Here is a 19,851-nt window from a genome sequence, read left to right as displayed (position 1 = left end):
AGGAAACTCTTTAGACAAGGGCAGCAAACTTCTTTGCAAAAGCATAAAAAAAACAAACAAACAAGCAAACAAACAAACAAAAAAAGCTTCAGAATGTAAATAATCCCAAGCACCCATGTCTATCAAATCCTACTATGATACTCTCCTAATTCTCACTTAATTCATGATCATATTCATTATGTTTCTCTCCAGCACACAGAATTTGGAGACTTCTCCCTGGTGAAAACACTTTACCACATTGTTTTCATTCATAACGTTTCTCTCCAGTATGTGTTCTTTCATGATATTTGAGATTTCTGCGATAGGCAAAGGCTTTACCACATTGAATGCACTCATAAGGTTTCTCTCCTGTATGTGTTCTTTTATGATATTGGAGATTACTGCGCTGTGCAAAGGCTTTACCACATTGATTACATTCATATGGTTTCTCTCCAGTATGTGTTCTTTTATGATGTTGGAGATTACTGTGACATGCAAAGGCTTTACCACATTGATTACATTCATAAGGTTTCTCTCCAGTATGTGTTCTTTTATGATATTGGAGATGACTGCGCCGTGCAAAGGCTTTACCACATTGATGGCACTCATAAGGTTTCTCTCCAGTATGTGTTCTTTTATGTCTTTGGAGATCATTCTGCTGTGCAAAGGCTTTACCACATTGATTACATTCATAAGGTTTCTCGCCAGTATGTGTTCTTTTATGCATTTGTAGATTACTGTGACATGCAAATGCTTTACCACATAGATTACATTCATAAGGTTTCTCTCCAGTATGTGTTCTTTTATGTCTTTGGAGATCACTGTGACATGCAAAGGCTTTACCACATTGATTACATTCATGAGGTTTCTCTCCAGTATGTGTTCTTTTATGAATTTGGAGATAACTGTTCTGTGCAAAGGCTTTACCGCATTGATCGCATTCATAAGGTTTCTCTCCTGTATGTGTCATTTTATGTGTTTGGAGATGACTGGGTCTTGTAAAGGCTTTACCACATTGATTACATTCATGAGGTTTCTCTCCAGTATGTGCTATTTTATGATATTGGAGATGACTTGATCTTGTAAAAGCTTTACCACATATATTACACTCATAGGGTTTCACTCCAGTATATCTTCTTACATGCCTGCAATGATAATTAGCACATGTGAAATCTTTACTACATTCAATACTCTTATCATTCATGTAATTAATATGAATTATGTTTACAATTTGTCTAATAGTAAAGAAGCATCAGATCTTAAGGTTTTAGCACTTTATATGTTCATGGTGTTCTCCCTCATCATGAGTTGTTCAAGACACCTGTGATGGTTATTACATGGCTCATATTTATAGTACCCTCTTTTTACAAGATGTATTTTAGCTATCTGAATAAAGTTAGAAAAACTCTGATCTGCATAACACTAACTGTATTCATATTTTTCCTCTAGTGTGAATTACAACTCATGTGACTGGGAACCAGGACACACAGAAAAATTTCCAAATTCCTAGTACCCATAAAGATTGTTTTACACTATGAGTTTTGGGATATTCCCTGTAAAACTAAAAACCCAACTAATTGCAAATGTCTTTCATATTTCTAATTTCTTTCGAAGGCAGAATACTACATATCTTCTTGTTTTAGAACAAAAATTTTATGCTTCTTCTTTCCATATCCCTATGCTCACATGATTATTATCCATTGTGACACATGATATACCTAATAAAAAGAATGATAAATGAAAGGTTTACGCATTGCATTCACACTGTTTGAATTTTTGTTTCTCATAACATGTGCTATATGGACTAATGTTTCTCCACAACAATATTATTGAATCTCATAAAATGCCCTCTCACCAAACTGAACCATATTACTATAAGAATATTAGTAACACCAAATTTTCTATGGACTATTTGCTTATTAGATTGTTTTGGGTATAAATTTATCACTATTCAATGTGCAATTTCTAAATACTATGAGACTATACAGATTGGCAGATCCACAGCACAGGTCTAATGGAGCTACTTATCAAATTGATACACAAATCACCTATCGGATCTTGAGGTCCATGGTTTTGTAAGAATATTATAATCATATCTACACTTAACGGACTGTTATTTACACTCTAGCTTTTTGCTGGAGATTCCATAAGATATTAAAATTTCCTCAGAGACAAATTTGAATCAGCTTGCACAAGAAAATTACCTTTCATAACTTCTATTATTTTGACAATGTTCTTCAAGATGATGGTCTTCCCAATTATAGCCTAAAACATAGTACCAGAAAATGAATGAAATACTATTGGAAAATAGGCAAAATTAAAGGTACTGTGAATTTTAACTGCACCGTGAAAGTACAGTGAAAATTCAGTGAAACTGAAATATTCAGCTCAATTTTCATACAATTAAAATCATAGAATTCATCAATAACCAAGAAACATTTGTTTCCTTCAGAAAAAATAACAGTCTTACCTATAGCTTTGAGGTTCAGGTAGGTTTCAAACATCACATTTTTGTAGAGACTCTTCTGGGAAGGATCCAGCAAATTCCACTCTTCATCCGTGAATTTCACATGCACATCATCAAAAGTCACTGCATCCCAAATATCCCATACATGTACAACACAAAGCATGATACTAACATCACCGGAAAACAAATATATGCTTTCTCAAATACATATTCACATAATTCTCGTGCTTGCTCTGCTTATTTTCTGACTCAGAATTTATAATCACTGTGTCATTTTAGAAGGAGCTTTAATTATAAGATACACCTCTGTCACTTTTGAACACTTTGAATAGGACACAGCTTTGGCAGAGAAATGTGAATTGAGAGGGACATGCAGGGGAAACAGATCCACAATACCAAGCACACATCTGAAAAATTGTATGAACAATTGCTAACAACAAACATGATGGGCAAGCTGGGTGTATTTTCTCATGTCTTTAATCACAGAGGCAAAGGCAGGTGTATGTCATTTACCTAGACACAGGCATGACCTTTGTAATGTGTTCTAGGAGACTAAAATGTATATTTTAAGACCCTCAATCACTACAAAAACAACCATGGGAAAAAAATGATACTGAATGAAAGTTCCTACAAAGAATTATAAATTCACAGCACATCTGTATTCATCTGGCAGAAATATGAAGTTTAGTCTATAACATTTGGTCAAATTTCAAAACTAAAGATATGGATGAAAAACCACAGAGCCGGGCGGTGGTGGCGCACACCTGTAATCCCAGCACTCTGGGAGGAAGAGGCAGGCGGATTTCTTGAGGCCAGCCTGGTCTACAACATGAGTTCCAGAACAGCCAGGGCTATACAGAGAAACCCTGTCTCATAAAAACCAAATCCCAAAACAAAACAAAACAAAACAACAACAACAAAAAAGAAAAACCACACAAAAATATGCTTATATTACAAATACAAGACATGTGTCTTTTTTGGTTTCTCTACTACTTTAAGGACAGACAAAGCTACACAGCGAAATTTGTTTTGGAAAAGAAAAGCAAAAAATAGAATACATATAAAAATATAAAACAACTAGACTTGTAAAATAGATTATCACTGATTAGCAAATGTATCCATTGTATTTTATATGATTTAAGGAAAGAGATTATAGTGAATATATGGGAGCATGAGAAGAAAGTTGAAGGGTCAGTTTCATCCACAACACAGAACACACCAAGGACACAATGTTTTCCCTCTAAAAGAAATGCGGGGTAAAATCTGGAGCCGAGACTGAGGGCATGACCAATGAAAATTTGCCCCACTTGAGAGTGTCATTCTATGGACAAACACCAATCCATGACATTATTAACGACATTCTGTTATGCTACCACACCGAAGCCTTGATTAATTGTCTATTGAGAGGATCCACCCACCAGCTGACTGAAAAAGCTGCACAGATCCAGAGTCAAACCTTGCATGGACCTTGGGGAATCTCATGGAAGAGTTGGCAGGAAGACTGAAGCCCCTGAGGAGGATAGGAACTCCAAACGAAGACCAAGAGACTCAAGTAACAAGCACCCTTGGGGACACTTAGAGATTAAGCCACCAGCCAAATAGCATACACAGGACAGAATAAGTCACCTGGCACATATATAGCAGATGTGTAGCTCAGAGGCTCAGAAGATCATCTAATAACAACTGTAGCAGTGGATTTCCCTATAGCTGTGTGTGTGTGGGGTGGGGGTGGATTTCTTTTGAATCTGTTTCCTTAACTGGGCTGCCATGCCTGGCCTCAGTGATAGAGGATGCACTTAACTCACAAGAGAATTGATGCACCAATTTTCGGGATACCTGGGGGCCCCACAACCTCTCAAAGAAGAACAGAGGAGACTGGGGAGGGACTCTGCCATAGCAAGGGAAATATAACGGAGATAGTGATAAGGGTGACAATGAATATATAAATTATTGGAAAAGCAAAAAATGAGAGAAAAAATAAAATTTTCATTCTACAAACACTTTCCTGGAAGGTATCTGCAATGGCTCCTACCAGAAGTTCTTCCACATGCTTCACAAAGAAAGACAGACAGGACAGACAAGCGGCCAAAGACATCATCCTATCTGGCAGCTTTTTGTTTCAATCAACTACATACCCTGATCACTATAGGCAAATGTTCATCATGTGATGTAAATTCATTCAGTCTTTCTTCAGTGATCCTAGCAGTCTGCAGGAGCTCCTACACTGATCAAATGTCTAAAGTCTCCTTGGACACTCAAGGCAAAATCTTGAAAGTCACATCTTTTAACATTTTGGCTACTTCCTTTCCTTATATACATCTTTCTATGGCAGATTTACCAATACCTTAGTTATCTCAATAAGTTGTGGTCGCAAAATGCAACTCATGCATCATCCTCATAAATTCACTGCAATGAACTTCCCTGGGGTGCTGACTGTACAAAAGAATGGTGTAATAGTGCCAAACTGAAACCATACAGGAATAATCCATAATCTTGAAATTTATTATCTATCAATTTTCAGAAGACATACCATATGAATGATCCTCTCAAGTTTGACGTCTAACTTGATGGACTTTGCGTCAGTTAAACCACATTTGCAGCATTTTTTATGAAAAGTTCCTTCTTGCAACTAGGAAACACATTGCCTACTCCTTTTATGAATTTAAGACTTAGCTGGAGGAAGTGATATACTTAGCATATGTTCTTAGCCATCTATCCACAAGGGTATGTGCTCCACTAAGTTCATATCTGTTTCATTTATAACAGCTTGAAACTAAGAAAAAAATTAAGATGTACCTCAACCAAAATATGGATACAGAATATATGGATCATATACAAAATGGAATTATGTTTAGCCTGTAAAAACAATGACAACATGAATTTTGCAGGCACATCGATAGGTCTAGATACCATCATTCTAAGTGAGGTATCCCAGACCCCAAAGGACATGCATATATATACTCTCATACAAATGAATAATAGCCATAATGTACTGGATATCCCTGCTGTATTTCTTGGCCCTGAAGAAACTAAACAAGAAGGAAGGCTAAGGGGCTGGATAGATGACTCAGCATCTAAGAGCAATGACTGCTCTTTGGAAAGACTTTAGGTCCAATACCAACAAGCACATGATGGCTAACATCCACAAGTAATGAGATCTGACACCCTCTTCTGGTGTGTCTGAAGATAGCTAAGAGTGTTCACATATATATAATAAGTAAATCTTTAAAAAGAAGGAAGTCTAAAATGAGCATGGTTGAATCTCACTCAGAAGTATAAATAAAATAGTCATAGGAGACAGATGAAAGAGAAAGAACTGGAAAGGCATGTAGTTAAGAAAGGGGAAGGGGAAGTTACAAAAAGTTGTGGGGAGGAGAAAGGAAGGGCCATAGGGTGAGGAAAATTAATTGAAGTCTGCAGCTGTTAGGGGTCTAAGAGTTTAGGCATCTTTAGAATGTGCCACAGACCACGAAAGGGAGTACAACAGGGAGTCAACGGGGTTGATTGTAGCTGAGATGCATAGCCAAGGTTGGTAGATACTCCCGTGGTCCCCGAGCTCCTTAGAGAGATAAAAGGAGTTAGGAATGAAGGACTGTGTAAACTGCACTGAAGAGATGGTAGCAGTTCGAATTTAAATAAAATATATAAATAATAAATAAATAAGTGGGAAAATGAACAAACACACACATTGGGATGAAAATATAGAAACCAGCACATTCATTTCAAATTTTACCCCACTCAATATTTCAGGGTGTAAGCCAAGAAGAAAAGATTCTTGGAAAAATATCACATGAATGACCTCTCTCTGAAAATTTCAGATTCTATTTTCCACTCAAATGCTATGATCTCGATTTCCTCTGGTTGCATATTGACAACACTCCAAACTCACAATCCTATAAGAACAACTGATTAAACTTCATGAACAGCTTTCTATGACTTTTGCCATCTCAATTTCTAATAATTTCCATATCCCTCAAAACAGAACCTAGACTCTGTCCAGCAGCAAAATCATCTATTGATACCATTTTTTTGTTGTTGGTGGTGTTCTAACTTGCAACTATCTTGCTGTGGTAGAATCCTGAAGCAAAAACATCTCATAAAAACAATAATAAATCTCATAATAAATCGTTGCTGTTAATGGTTCTGGCAGATACCAGTTCACAACTTTGGGAGCTTAGAATAGAACAGAAGCTACAAACAGTAGGCAAAAGCATGGACAAACATCATCTCTTGGCTTGTTCTTAAGATCGGTCTATTTGGCATGCTCAGGAAGTCATCTCAACCATCCTAGGCCCACTTGCTTCTGAATATTGTCACACTCATAATCATCAACACTATCACTCACAGACATAGCAATTGCCATTTTGATGAGGACACATCCACAACTGAGGCTCCTTCAGATGACTGTAGCTCTGAAATGTAGAAATGATGGCAGCTTCACCTCTCTCCTGACTATGGATCCTTGTAGATTGCTAAGAGCATCTCTTACTGCCCACCTCCTTCCCAGGCTTTTAACATTAGTCAGCATTTCCTCTTCAACATACCCACCAAACAGGTCAGAAAAAGGGGCAACAGTCACCCAATATTTTCTAAAAATCTAGACAGCAAACCATAAGCCAGGAGTAAACTCCCACCCAAAAAAGACACCGTGAGAAACCAGTACCTAGAGCCATAATCACCACGAATGCAGCTGCCCAAACACCAGCATAGTATAATAATGAATACTGGCCAGGAAAATAAATCACCAACCTCAGGTTCTCACTCTCTTCCCTGCCTCTTTTGCAGCAGATCTCTTCCATGTTTTATTTAGTTTGTTTTCTCACGACATATCAGAAAAGGAAAGGAAAAGGAGAAGGAGGAGGAGCAGATGAAAAGAAGAAGGAGAAGGTGAATAACAAGAAAGAAGAAGAAGAAGAAGAAGAAGAAGAAGAAGAAGAAGAAGAAGAAGAAGAAGAAGAAGAAGAAGAAGAAGAAGAAGGAGGAGGAGGAGGAGGAGGAGGAGGAGGAGGAGGAGGAGAGGAGGAGGAGGAGGAGGAGGAGAAGGACAAGGAGAAGGAGAAGAAGAAGAAGAAGAAGAAGAAGAAGAAGAAGAAGAAGAAGAAGAAGAAGAAGAAGAAGAAGAAGAAGAAGAAGAAGAAAAAGAAGAATCAATCAACATAAAGGTCTAGAAAATATTTAATATTTCAAATGAAATCATGAATGAAAACTCTCTTAAACTAAAGTAGATGCCTGTTAATGAATTGGAAGCATCGAAAATAGAAAAAAAAAAAAAATGGGAAAGAGGTCTTTCATTTACCGCATAACAATCAAAGCACTAAACATACAAGTTAAAGAAATATAAAAAAAACTACAGCAGAAAAAAGTAAGAAACTAAACAAAATAAAAAGTAGTAATGTATGAAATCAGAACTATTAGATTCATATCCATCTTCATTTTTAAGGAATTAATTCATTACACACACAATGTTCTCCCTGCATGTATTCCTGCAGGCCAGAAGAGAGCACCAGATCCCATTACATATGGTTGTGAGCCATCATGTGGTTGCTAAGAATTGAACTCATGAACTGAGTAGGAACAGCCACAGCTCTTAACCTCTGAGACATCTCTCCAGGTATATTCCTGCTTTCTTATTGCATATTCTAAAAGACAAAAAGATGCTGCATAGTCTCAAAAGCCACCCATGCTTCTACAAGAAAGCAACTGGTCCAGATGTTTTGGACAGAATTACAATCAGCCATGATACTGAAATTATTCAGAGATCATGGCCTGAACTACCAAATAAGAAGCAACCACTAGAAACCTCACAGGAAGTCACATCTGGCTGATCATTCCAATCCCACCTCATAGAGGACACACTGCTCAACCACATGTTCCTCCCCTTTGTGGAGAGATATCCTTTACTCACCATGTCTTGATTTCAGAGCTTCCCTGAGGTCCCCTCACAGCACACAACAGCAGAGCTCAGAGCATGACACGGAGAACCATTCAAGCTGCACAACTACAGGGAAAACGCTCAATCAGCATAAATGTCTAGAAATCATTTCCAATAAAATCATAAATGAAAACTTTCTTAAACTAATGGAGGTGCCTGTTAATGTAAAAGAAGCATCCAAAATATCAAACAGATTGTAGAAAAGTGTCTTTGCTGCACAGTAATCAAAACAGCAAACATCAAAGGAAAACAATATAAATAACTACTACAAAAATAATTAACAAAACTAAAGAAAAAAAATAGCCTGGGTCCTAGCCCCATCCATCCCACAGCCCTGGACCCCAGCCAGCTCCAACCTGATTATTTATGTTCCTTGGGAAAGCGCCAGCCCAGACCTCTGTGAACTCTACCAGGTCTTTGTCATGTCACAGCCCAGCCTGTCTCATTAAGGAACAGGATGCAGTTTATTGGCCTGTGAATTCCCTACCTGTCTCACCAGCTCACAGGCAGAAGCCAGAGACTGGCGCACAGCCCAGCGATCCATGGCGGCCAGGCTCAGCTTCTGTTCCCACAGGAGGGTCGTGCTAGGAGGCCACTGTGCCCGCCTGGAGGAGCACAGAGCGGGTTTGCACTTGGCCCCACTGCAAACTTTCCAGAGCAGAGCGGGAAGCCCGCGCCTTGTCCCTCCACTGTTCCTGCCTGGAGCACAGAGAGGGTTTGCCCTCTGCCCCACTGTAAACTCTCCAGAGCGGGAACCCCAAGCCTTGCCCGTCCACTGTCCCTGCCCAGAGCACAGAGAGGGTTCGCACTCTGCCCCACTGTAAACTTTCCAGAGCGGGAAGCCTGTGCCTTGCCCATCCACTGTCCCCGCCTGGAGCACAGAGAGGGTTCGCACTCTGCCCCACTGTAAACTTTCCAGAGCGGGAAGCCCACGTCTTGCCTGGCCTCTCCAAACTTACAGACCGCATCTGAGGTGACTACAGGGGATAGTGTGGTGTGACTTGAGAGCTCACAGACAACCACAGCATGGAGCACTATCTTCATCCAGATGCGCATGTGAATGCGGTCCCGTTCCACAATTTCAGGCCCGGCTGCTCAGAGCCCGGGAAGCTCAGCAATCGCAAGCAGTCGCTAAATGCACACACTCACCTCCTTCCTGCCTCTGCCAGACCTCTGACCAACGCGCACATTCAAACTCCCAGCCCGCTTTCATTCATAAAATAGAAGACAGGAAATGACATCATTCCAGGAGACTGGATGCAGGGCGGGCGCTGCTGTGAGGTCAGGGGGGGGGTGCCAGCGGTTGCCGGGTGACAGACAGGGACGCCAACATGGCGCCCACCAGGGGCTGAGATGCAAGGTCACACAGCGGGGGCGGGGCTCGGGGGATGTCAGGGGCGCGGCAGCCAGTGGTTGCTGGGTGACAGTTAGGGAATCCAACATGGCTCCCGCAGGGGCTGAGATAGATGAGAGAGGGCCTGGGTTGTCATGACATCAGGGACAGGACCAGCAGTCTCTGAGTGACTGACAGTGAAGCCAATGTGACATTTTCACTGAATTTGAAGAAATATATAAATATGTGTGTTAAAATTGAAGAAATTGATGTGCAATAACACACATGAAAGTGTACACATAGATAATACATCAAAACTGACAAACCATGTAAAAAAATTCTAATCAAATTGATGGCTTTGATGGAAAATATTTCCAATAAAATTGAAGAAATATACAGAAAATTTATTTTGAATTGAGATTTGTCATTGAAAATAAATAGACATAAAAAGTTGACAAAGAGAACTAAATATGTAGGCAAACTCAATTTTAGGAATAAATTGAAAAATAATGTGTTAAAATTGAAAAATCTGTTGGAAAATAATAATGGTAAAAAGATAACTTATCTTTACTAAATCAAGCACCTAGAAACATTTTGTCAAAAAATTCATGATTTTCAATGAAATTGTTTCTGATATAATTAAAACAATATAGAGAAAAGTAGTGTTAAATTGAAGATTTTCACTGGAAATTATTCAGATAATTTTGTGTACATAAAAACATCTCTAAATTATTGAAAAATTAAACAGAAATATTTTCTGATAAAATTAAAGTTTATCTTAACTAATATCTATAGTGATATTGAAGATATGTGTGTTAAAATTGAAGAATTAATTGGAAAATAATAATAGTAAAATAGTAAATATAGAAAATATACCTAGAACATTGTCCAATAACCTAGAAAAAATTTTTGATAAAATTGAAGATTTTGATGGAAAATATTTCTAATACAATTGAAGTAATATATAGGAAATGTATTATAATTGAAGATATCAGAAAAGATAATACAGATAAAATATTATTAGACATAAAAACTATTTCTAAATTAATTGAAAAAGGTAGTAGAAACATTCACTGAAAATATTTGTGAAAAAAATGAAGTAGAGCTTGAAATAGTGAAGGTTTTAATTGAAAATTAATACAGACAAACAATAGACATAAAAAATTCCTAAAACGACTGAAAAATAAACTAGAAACATTTTCTGATAAAATTGAGGGTTTACATGTAAAACATTTCCGAGAAAATTAAAGTAATATATAGAAAAATGTGTTAAAATTGAAGAATTTGTTGGAAAATAATGTTAAAAAAAGTAGATAATTTTATTTTTACTGAATGACCAAGGACATAGAAAAATTTGGGATGAAAGGGAAGATTTTCATGGAATATATTCCTGATAAAATTGAAGAAATACATAGAAAGAAGTGTGAACGTTGAAGATTTACAAGGAAAGGGATACTTCTAAAATGACAGAAATAAAAATATTTCTAAATTAAATAATGAGAGAATTAGAAAATTTTGATAATATTGGAGATTTACATGGAAAATAATCCTAGCACTGGGCCTTTTTCTAGTTCCATTTAGCTTTGAATTTCATAATTTATTCATGTAAATATCTATAGTAAGCTCCGTTTTTGAGACTTGTTGAGCACAGTGTCACTGCCCATAGTAAGGAGGAGCAGACATATGAGCAGTGGGAGCAGTGGTGGTTGGTCCTCCCTAGAGCTGCATGGGAAGCGTCGGCCAGGTGTAGCCAGATGTTTGCACCTGTGAGGTCCCTTGTGGTGCTCCTCCCTTGCAAGATCAGGCCGTGACCTCTGAATACCTTCACTATCAGGGCTGAATCTGCTCAAAATACTTGGACCAGGGGCTTGCTTGAAGAAATGCGATGGGCAGGATGCCAAACTTGGACAGCCCTAGTCTGTGTTTTGCTTGCTTGATTAAGCAAGGCTACATTCTCTGAGGCAATTATTTTTCCTTTTAAAGGTGCTTTTGGTAGTTCAATCATAAATACAAATTTACAATCACAAAAGAGATTTTTATGAACCATACCTGAAAGTGTGTCTGTTTAATCATTGATAATTTAGACGTGAATTGTAACATGTCACTATTTTTCATTTGTCTGGTGGGCATTAGTTTTTAGGAAATGATTTCTACATACAGGATGCCATCCTGGAGGATTTCATGAAGGGATTGATGCCGAGTTACGGTGTTGTCCTTAATGTCACAGAGCATTTTATTTGATTCATCACAGGAAAGGAGTGGTACAATGTTCATTGATGGTCTTCTCTTTTATCTCTCATTTTTCTATTATTGAGCATAGATATCTTTCATACACTATATTCTAATTACCTCTCTCCTCACCCCACTATATCCAGATTTTCCTATCCCATGCCACTTGTTCAAATCCCTACTCTTCCTTTCCTTTCCCTGTTAATAAACTAAACATCTAAACTATTCTATTATTATTATTATTAATTATAAAAAACAAAACCTCTAAGAAAACAAAATGAAAAATAAACAGATGAAAAGATACATAAAACAACTAAGAAACCTCAACATACACAAACTTAAATTCCTAAAATGAAATTACATATGAAATTACATAAAAACACAAAAGTTTGAGCCACAATACACTTAAATAGGAAGGAACTTTGTGGCATAAAAAAAAAAAACAACAAAAAAAAACCCCACAAAAACAAAGAACAGAAAACAACAAATCAAATGAACACAAAAGAAAATACAATATAAAAGTCCTGGCATATACAAGCATAATGAGACAAAGAAAAACCAACAATGACTTTGAGTTTGTTTTCTGTTTTCCATCTGATTCTCGGCAAAAGGTTTGCCATTCAGATAGTTTGAATACCCCATGAGTGTACTATTATTGAGCACATCTTTTGAAAAAAGAGCTTCTTGTAAATCATACCTGTAAGCAAGTCTGTTAAATCATTTTTCATATAGACATGGATTTTAATGTCTCCTTTCTCCTTCATCTGGTGGCCATTATGTTTCTAGAAAATGATTTCTACATATATGACGTGATCCTCAACTTCATGTAATATATGCCGATGTAAGTTGTCATCCTTCCTTTCATAAAGCGTTTTATATTATAAAAACTATTAATATTGATTTGGTAAATGGATGTCAACTGGATTGGAATGGGGGTGCAGTTCCATCCTCCTCTCAATATTGAGACCTCATATTGAACAGAACCATGCAGGCCCTGTGCGTGCTGCCACAGTCTCTGTAATTTCACATGTGCATCTATATTTCTTGTTTAGAAATCCTGTTTTCCACGGTGGTTGTTCTCAGTCCCCTCTGGCATGGATAATACTTCTACCTATACTTCCCCAGTGTCTCCTGAGTCCCACGGCAAGGGATCTTATGGAGACATCCCATTTTTTAATGTGTGTTCCAAGTTCTTTCACATTCTGAAAATTGACTGCCTAGGGTTGTTTATATTTGTTCGTATCTATTACAGTAGAAAAAATCTCTGAGGGTGGCTCATAAAAACCCTGATTTTTAAGTATAGCAGATTGTAGTGAACTGTGATTTTACTACTATGTGACCTTATGATTACATAAATACATGCGATTTTACATAGTCTCAATAATTTATATTTCAATATATATATATATATATATATATATATATATATATATATATATACATATATACATTCAGTAAGAATTAATGAGATAATAGGACATGTGCATTTTAGGAGAGCAAGGACTGGTACAAAGGGTGTCTTGGAGACAGGAAATATAAACAAAAAGAAATTAAATGACAATGTCAAAAATAAACTACCAACAATGACTTTGAGAGAAATGACACTGACATTCATTAACTGATGTAAAGAACTAATGTGCAGGGCTAGAAAGATGGCTCAGCGGTTAAGAGCACGGACTATTCTTCCGAAGGTCCTGAGTTCAAATCCCAGCAACCACATGGTGGCTCACAACCATCGGTAAAGAGATCTGACGCCCTCTTCTGGTGAGTCTGAAGACAGCTACAGTGTACTTACATATAATAAATAAATCTTCAAAAAAAGAAATAATGTGCATGTTTGTATGTGTAAGAGTAAACTGAAATAACCTTTAGTACTCATATTTTGAAAAAAATTATGAGACCCTTCATCTAGAATGATTTATATCTTCATCAAATTTACTTGTCTTATTGTGGTAAAGGTTTTGTACATGACGTTTCCATTAGAGATTTTACACACTTAAAGAAACACTTTCATTTCATAATGAAATTGTATCTTTTCAAATAAATTTACAGAGCATAATGTTGCATGCACAACCTGAAGACATTGTCCTTTCATAAATTGTTCCAATCTTTGTATGTTATCTGATATTCTTAAAATATTCCTAGTACATTGTAAAGCTATTCCAACGTCCAACATTTCTATGTTGTCATATGCAATACTGTCACTGTGCTTCACAATCTGCTAACATTAACTCTTGTTTTTCTTTTCAAATAAGTGCCTTTTATTGCATGGGGAATCTATGATATTCCAAATCCAAACAGAGGCGATTTACCACTTACATGCCTTAGATTCTGTTGATGTAAAAAACACCATGATCAAAAGAAACATGTGAGAAAAGTGTTTATTTTCTTACGTAACTTGGTTGCAGTATATTCAATGTAGCCAAGGCAAGAAATTGGATGCAAGCACTCCGTAAATGTATGCGGAATAAATTTGATTACAGGCTTCAGGTCCATGCTGTCTGCAGTCCTCTTTTAATAACTCTAAGAACAACTTTAATAGAGGGGGTACTGTCTGCAGTAGGTGCAGTCACATTATATTAATCATTCAAGGCTTACACACACACACACACACACACACACACACAAAAAACAGCTCAAAATTATGGTAGCCATACCTCAATTCAGATTTACAGTTCTCTATATCGTCAGGACTGTGTACTAATAAATGAAACCCTGTTCCACCAAACTGTGTTAATTGGTGTCACAATGGACAGTGCTGTCCTATTTGTTAGTTCAAGTTTTATATGACTTAAAATTTTTATATGATTCAGTACTACTTTGGTAAAGACAGAGAAAAACTATGCTGAGAATCTTTTAACATTGTCATAAAATGAAAGTTTCAAGGAAGCAATTTATTTTTGTACTTCAGTAGAAAATTTGAATCTTGTCTAACTACAATAACATAACACTTTGGGACAAAGATACACCCTAACAATCCTGCACTAGAAGCCAAGATGGAAAAGACCTCCACAGCCACCATGCTCTTCCCCCTGGTGCTATGGTAGACAGGAAGGAAGGTGATCCAGACACTGCAGAACACCAGCATGCTGAAAGTTAGGAACTTGGCTTCATTGAATCTGTCAGGAAGGTTCCTAGCCAGGAAAGCCAAAGAGAAGCTCCCCAGAGCCAAGGAACCCAAGTATCCCAGGACAACATGGAAGGCAATGACTGAGCCTTTGTTGCAAATAATGACAATCTTTCCATGTTCAGATTGTATATCTCTGTCAATAAAGGGAGGAGATGTTACCAACCAGATGCCACAGAGAACAAGTTGGATCAGGGTACAAATGGGAATGACCAAGTTAGGTACCCCTGATGTCAGCACCCCTCTCATTCTTCTTCCTGGAGTAGTGAGCTTGAAAGCCATGACCACAGTTATTGTTTTGGCCAACACTGTAGAAATAGCCACTGTGAAAAATATTCCAAATGTGGTCTGCTGCAGGATGCAGGTGGCCTTGTTGGGATGTCCAATGAAGAGCAATGAGCAGAGAAAACAGAAGACTAGGGAGATGAGCAAGATGTAGCTGAGAATGCAGTTATTGGACTTCACAATAGGAGTATCCTTGTACTTCACGAAAGTGACTAGTACTAGAATTGTGATGGCTGAGAAGGACAGGGCCATGGAACCTAGAGCTATTCCCAAAGGATCTTCATAAGCCAGAAATGTCACAGCTCTTTGGAGGCAGTGGGTTTGCTCTAAGTTGGCATACTTATCATCTGGACACCTCACACACTGTTGCATATCTGCTGGAGAAAAACAATAAAACCTAATAAGATATCATAATTACTTATTTAATAATTATGTATTTGTATTATTCAGAGGATATATCAATAAATAATTTGGTACTGAGCATCTCATCCATTCCTTCTTCCTGCAGGGACCAATGACATAAGATTGCTGTCTATTAACCTGTATTTTGCGGTGAAACAAAACACCACGATAAGGAGTGGAACAGAAAAATAGTATGCAATAAACAAAAAAGAATAAAAATATGATAAATAATAATATGATATGAGATTTTTAAATTCTTCAAACCATGTATTCACTGTCCCCACACAAATGTAGTGTGCAGATATAGTTATTGAATTTTTTGTATTTTGTTTGTTTTTTGGGTTGTACCATTTGTCTGTATCTCCATAAAGGAAGCAGAACATACAGTTTCTCATGCAAGTATTGTCTGCCTGAAGGAATATTTTCGTTCTTGAACCTCTGTGCCTAACAGTTTATCTTTAAAACTGGTATACATGAATGTCCTACTAAATGTATTCTGCATACTATAAAATCAGGAAGCAGCATATTGTGAGAGAAATGCATTGTTTGTAGAAGATAGTGCAAGTTATTTGCTCGACCCAAAAAAAGTTGACATTATTTTACGGATTAAGTATTGAAACATGGAGATTTTAGAAATTCAGTTTCCATGTATGCCATATCATAGTTATAGTTTGGAAAGAGAAGGATTCAAATTCAGCATTTCTTTCTGCATGCAAGCATGTACCTGTTTCATTGGAAACCTCATTTTCTGGGCACTGAACACAGTCAAAGCAGCAGTCTGCTGTTTCTTTCTGATGAATTTTCCTAAATCCAGGAGTACATGGCAAACTACACAAGGAGGAGGGAACCTGAGACAATATATAAATATTATATAATATGTGTTTGAGAGAAAGCATGTGTGTGTGTTTGTGTGTGTGTAGTTCATTTAAACATATATATATATATATATATATATATATATATATATATATATATATATATATATCGGATATTAACGGATATGGCTATAAATATTCCTCTGTTTGCCAGTATTTATTACCAATTACAGGCATATTATTATTTTGTATTTCCCTGCAGTACACCAAATGTCACACAATATTTTCTACATTATGTAATACTGTATATATAACTTTCAGGATGCAGCAATTTAAAACTTTAACATCCTACACTGATACATCCAAAAGGAATGCTTACATGACATCAATTTTTTCTCATGATGTATAAATAAAAAAATCAGAATACTGATATTCATGAAGAAAGTATGATAAATCAAGAAAGAATCCTTTGATTAATATGAGCAAAATATTTTACATAAGATTGTCCTAAATTTTTTGAAGTTTAAAATAATATCTTGAATATCCTATTCCTTCATTCCTATTCCTACCCCTTCCCTTGCATTTATGAGACTCCTGCTTCATCACTCTAACAAAACGCTATTCTGGGATATTAAGCTTGCACACGAACAAGAGGCTCCCTTCCCACTGATGCCAGATAAGGCAATCCCCCACAGAAGAGGAAACACCATAGGATAACATGTGAAATGTGAGTACATAAAATAACCAATAAAAAATATATAAATAAAAAAGGAAACCTTGAATCTGGAGAAAGATTTCTGTTAATTCATACATATTATATTTAATTAGGCAATACATATGTTGTTATATAATTTCTAAATTCCATGGTATACACATAATTTCAAAATTATCATTTTATAAATACACACACACATATTATATATATGATAAGTATATTCCTGTAGAGAATATACATATGGGTGCAACTGAACATGGAATACATAGGCTTTTGATGATTATGATGAGATTTATATAGAGTTCAGAGTTACCATATTTTGGAGCTTGTAACTGAGCATGGTCTCTTGCAAGTGTAGTAATTGGTCTTAACCACAGAGATATTATTTCAGTGCCTTACCTCATATTAATAATATAGATATCTTGAAAACAAGTAAAATTTGTGGTATACATACTGAAGTTCCTCCTGTGGCCCACTCCACATCTTCAGATATATGAAGTTGTTGCATCTGTGGAAAGCAAGGTAAATAGCTTCCTATTTTTACTTTTAATCCAAAGCCTTGTGGAAAATTCCAAATGATGAAAATGTCATATGCTGAACACTGATTTTCCCTATCGTTCATGTTCACCAGTTCTCCAGCAGGGTTAGTAAATACCCTTGTCTTCAGCACGGAAGATACCTAAATGAGATCCATCATTAGATGCTTACCTATGCATATCAATAAAGTGAAGGTAAAATTGATATTTTTGCCTAATTTCTTAATGACTTTCACAAAAGACAGCTGCATTGAAGTAATCCCGTGTAGCAAAATACAATATAACTTATTGATAACTGAAAATTTATATACTTCATATTAATGTTCAATGGTAAAATGTACACAAAAATGATTGCATATAACAAGTAACATGGTGTGTGTGAGTGTGTGTTTGTGTTATTATACTTGTCAAAATACATTTTTAAAATGTAGCCATGAATGAGTATATAAAGAGGAATGCTGAATGTGTGTGAAAATAAAGAATGGCTGTTGGTCTTTCATGTATAGATAGTAAACATATATGAGATAAATAGAAACTTAATAAAATGTACAATCTAATTCATTAGTGGTTTTGTAAATCATTGTTAATTTAAATGAGTAACTATTAGTTACAGCACATGTAGTGATTCTTGAGAAATTACTCTTTAGAATAATATTCTAGTCTGGGCATCACTTAAAGCTTTTTGTTTGTTTGTTTGTTTGTTTTGCAGGTTATTTTTGTTTGTTTTTTTTGTTGTTGTTCTTTTTTTGTCGAGACATGGTTTCTCTGTGTAGCCCTGGCTGTCCTGGAACTCACTCTGTAGACCAGGCTGGCCTCAAACTCAGAAATCCACCTGCCTCTGTCTCCCAAGTGCCTCCCAGGCATGCACCACCACAATCCAGTACTGAAAGCTTTTATTATCAAACCGTTGGGTCCTATTTTAAGTTTTGTACTCATTGGGTGAAATGTTGAGACATGTTTTAACAAAACTCACTGATATCATAAAAAATATTGTGTCCTATTAAATGCTTTCCTTGTGTATGGTATTCATGCATGTAAAAGATAAATTAGGGAATTTTGTACTGTAGAAATCTTTCCCCTGAGAGAATAATCTATAACAAATGTGCATGAGTTTCTCTGGATACATTTAAAAGATCATATTGATGCACCTAAGCATAATGAAATGTAAGAAACTTCACCTGATGACAGTCTCTAAATATTCCTTTATGTTCTGCTGGTATTTGAGACTCTACTTGTTGAAGAATTAGTTCATGAAAGGTGTGGGCCAAAGCGTAAACAGCATTATATAAATTGTAACCTTCTTCAATCAGGGCCATGTCATATTTTTGCAGTGCTGACCATTCCAATGTGTTGTTGAATTTAAAATCTTCCATTTTATTTCTGTTCTTAGAGATTGAACAATTAAAATAATTCCATCCCAGTATGGACTCAGAAATGTTTACTGGGTATTTGTCAGTGTCCATAGTTTGCATAAAATATCTAAATTTAGGCATCTCACCTCTGTGGTGTGCAAAAATGAAAGTCCCATGGAAGAAATCAAGGCTGAAATCCTTTTTATTTGTGACAACATCCCATTGCGAAGTTGTGATCCAGATTCTCTGAGCTCCTAAATATCCCCATATTTTAAAGCTGACTTCTAATGTGGAGTTCATTTCACCATAAATGATAACAACCTTTGCTGAAGATGTCATAATTTGTTTATCATATATCGTAGACTTTGTCATGTATATCTGCATGGTTTCTGGGATCACATTCACAAAAGCTAAACAGATCCCATGCCTTTGCATTTCTTCTCTTAAGTCTGAGAGAAACTGAATGCCCTGGTCATTATCTGAGACGACCAGTCCTATCCAAGTCCATCTAAAATGAAGCAGCAAGGAGACCATGCCATGGGACAAATATGTGTCCTTGGTGGCTACCTGATAGACATAGGGAAACTGGTCATGGTCACTTAGGTTAGGATTAAATGGACCAAAGAAAACCTAGAGTGTTTAGAAGAAAGGATAAAACATCCACATGAGGAATATTTTT

The 19,851-nt window shown here is 36.5% G+C and overlaps 1 protein-coding gene across 1 annotated transcript in view; it reads right to left on the bottom strand.

Moving 5' to 3' along the window:
* Positions 1-244: 244 nt before the first annotated feature.
* LOC127672657 (zinc finger protein 431-like) overlaps positions 245-19,851 on the bottom strand; it is a 44,078-nt gene continuing 24,471 nt past the window's right edge. The window contains exons 4-5 of the mRNA XM_052167961.1: positions 17,940-17,945; positions 245-1,068 (exon numbers count right to left, since the gene is read on the bottom strand). Coding sequence (XP_052023921.1) covers positions 245-1,068; positions 17,940-17,945 — 830 coding nt within the window. The remainder of the gene's footprint in view (positions 1,069-17,939; positions 17,946-19,851) is intronic.

This window comes from Apodemus sylvaticus, chromosome 22 (genome assembly GCF_947179515.1).
Source record: "Apodemus sylvaticus chromosome 22, mApoSyl1.1, whole genome shotgun sequence".
NCBI lineage: Eukaryota > Metazoa > Chordata > Mammalia > Rodentia > Muridae > Apodemus > Apodemus sylvaticus.
This window is presented reverse-complemented; position numbering and strand designations above follow the sequence as displayed.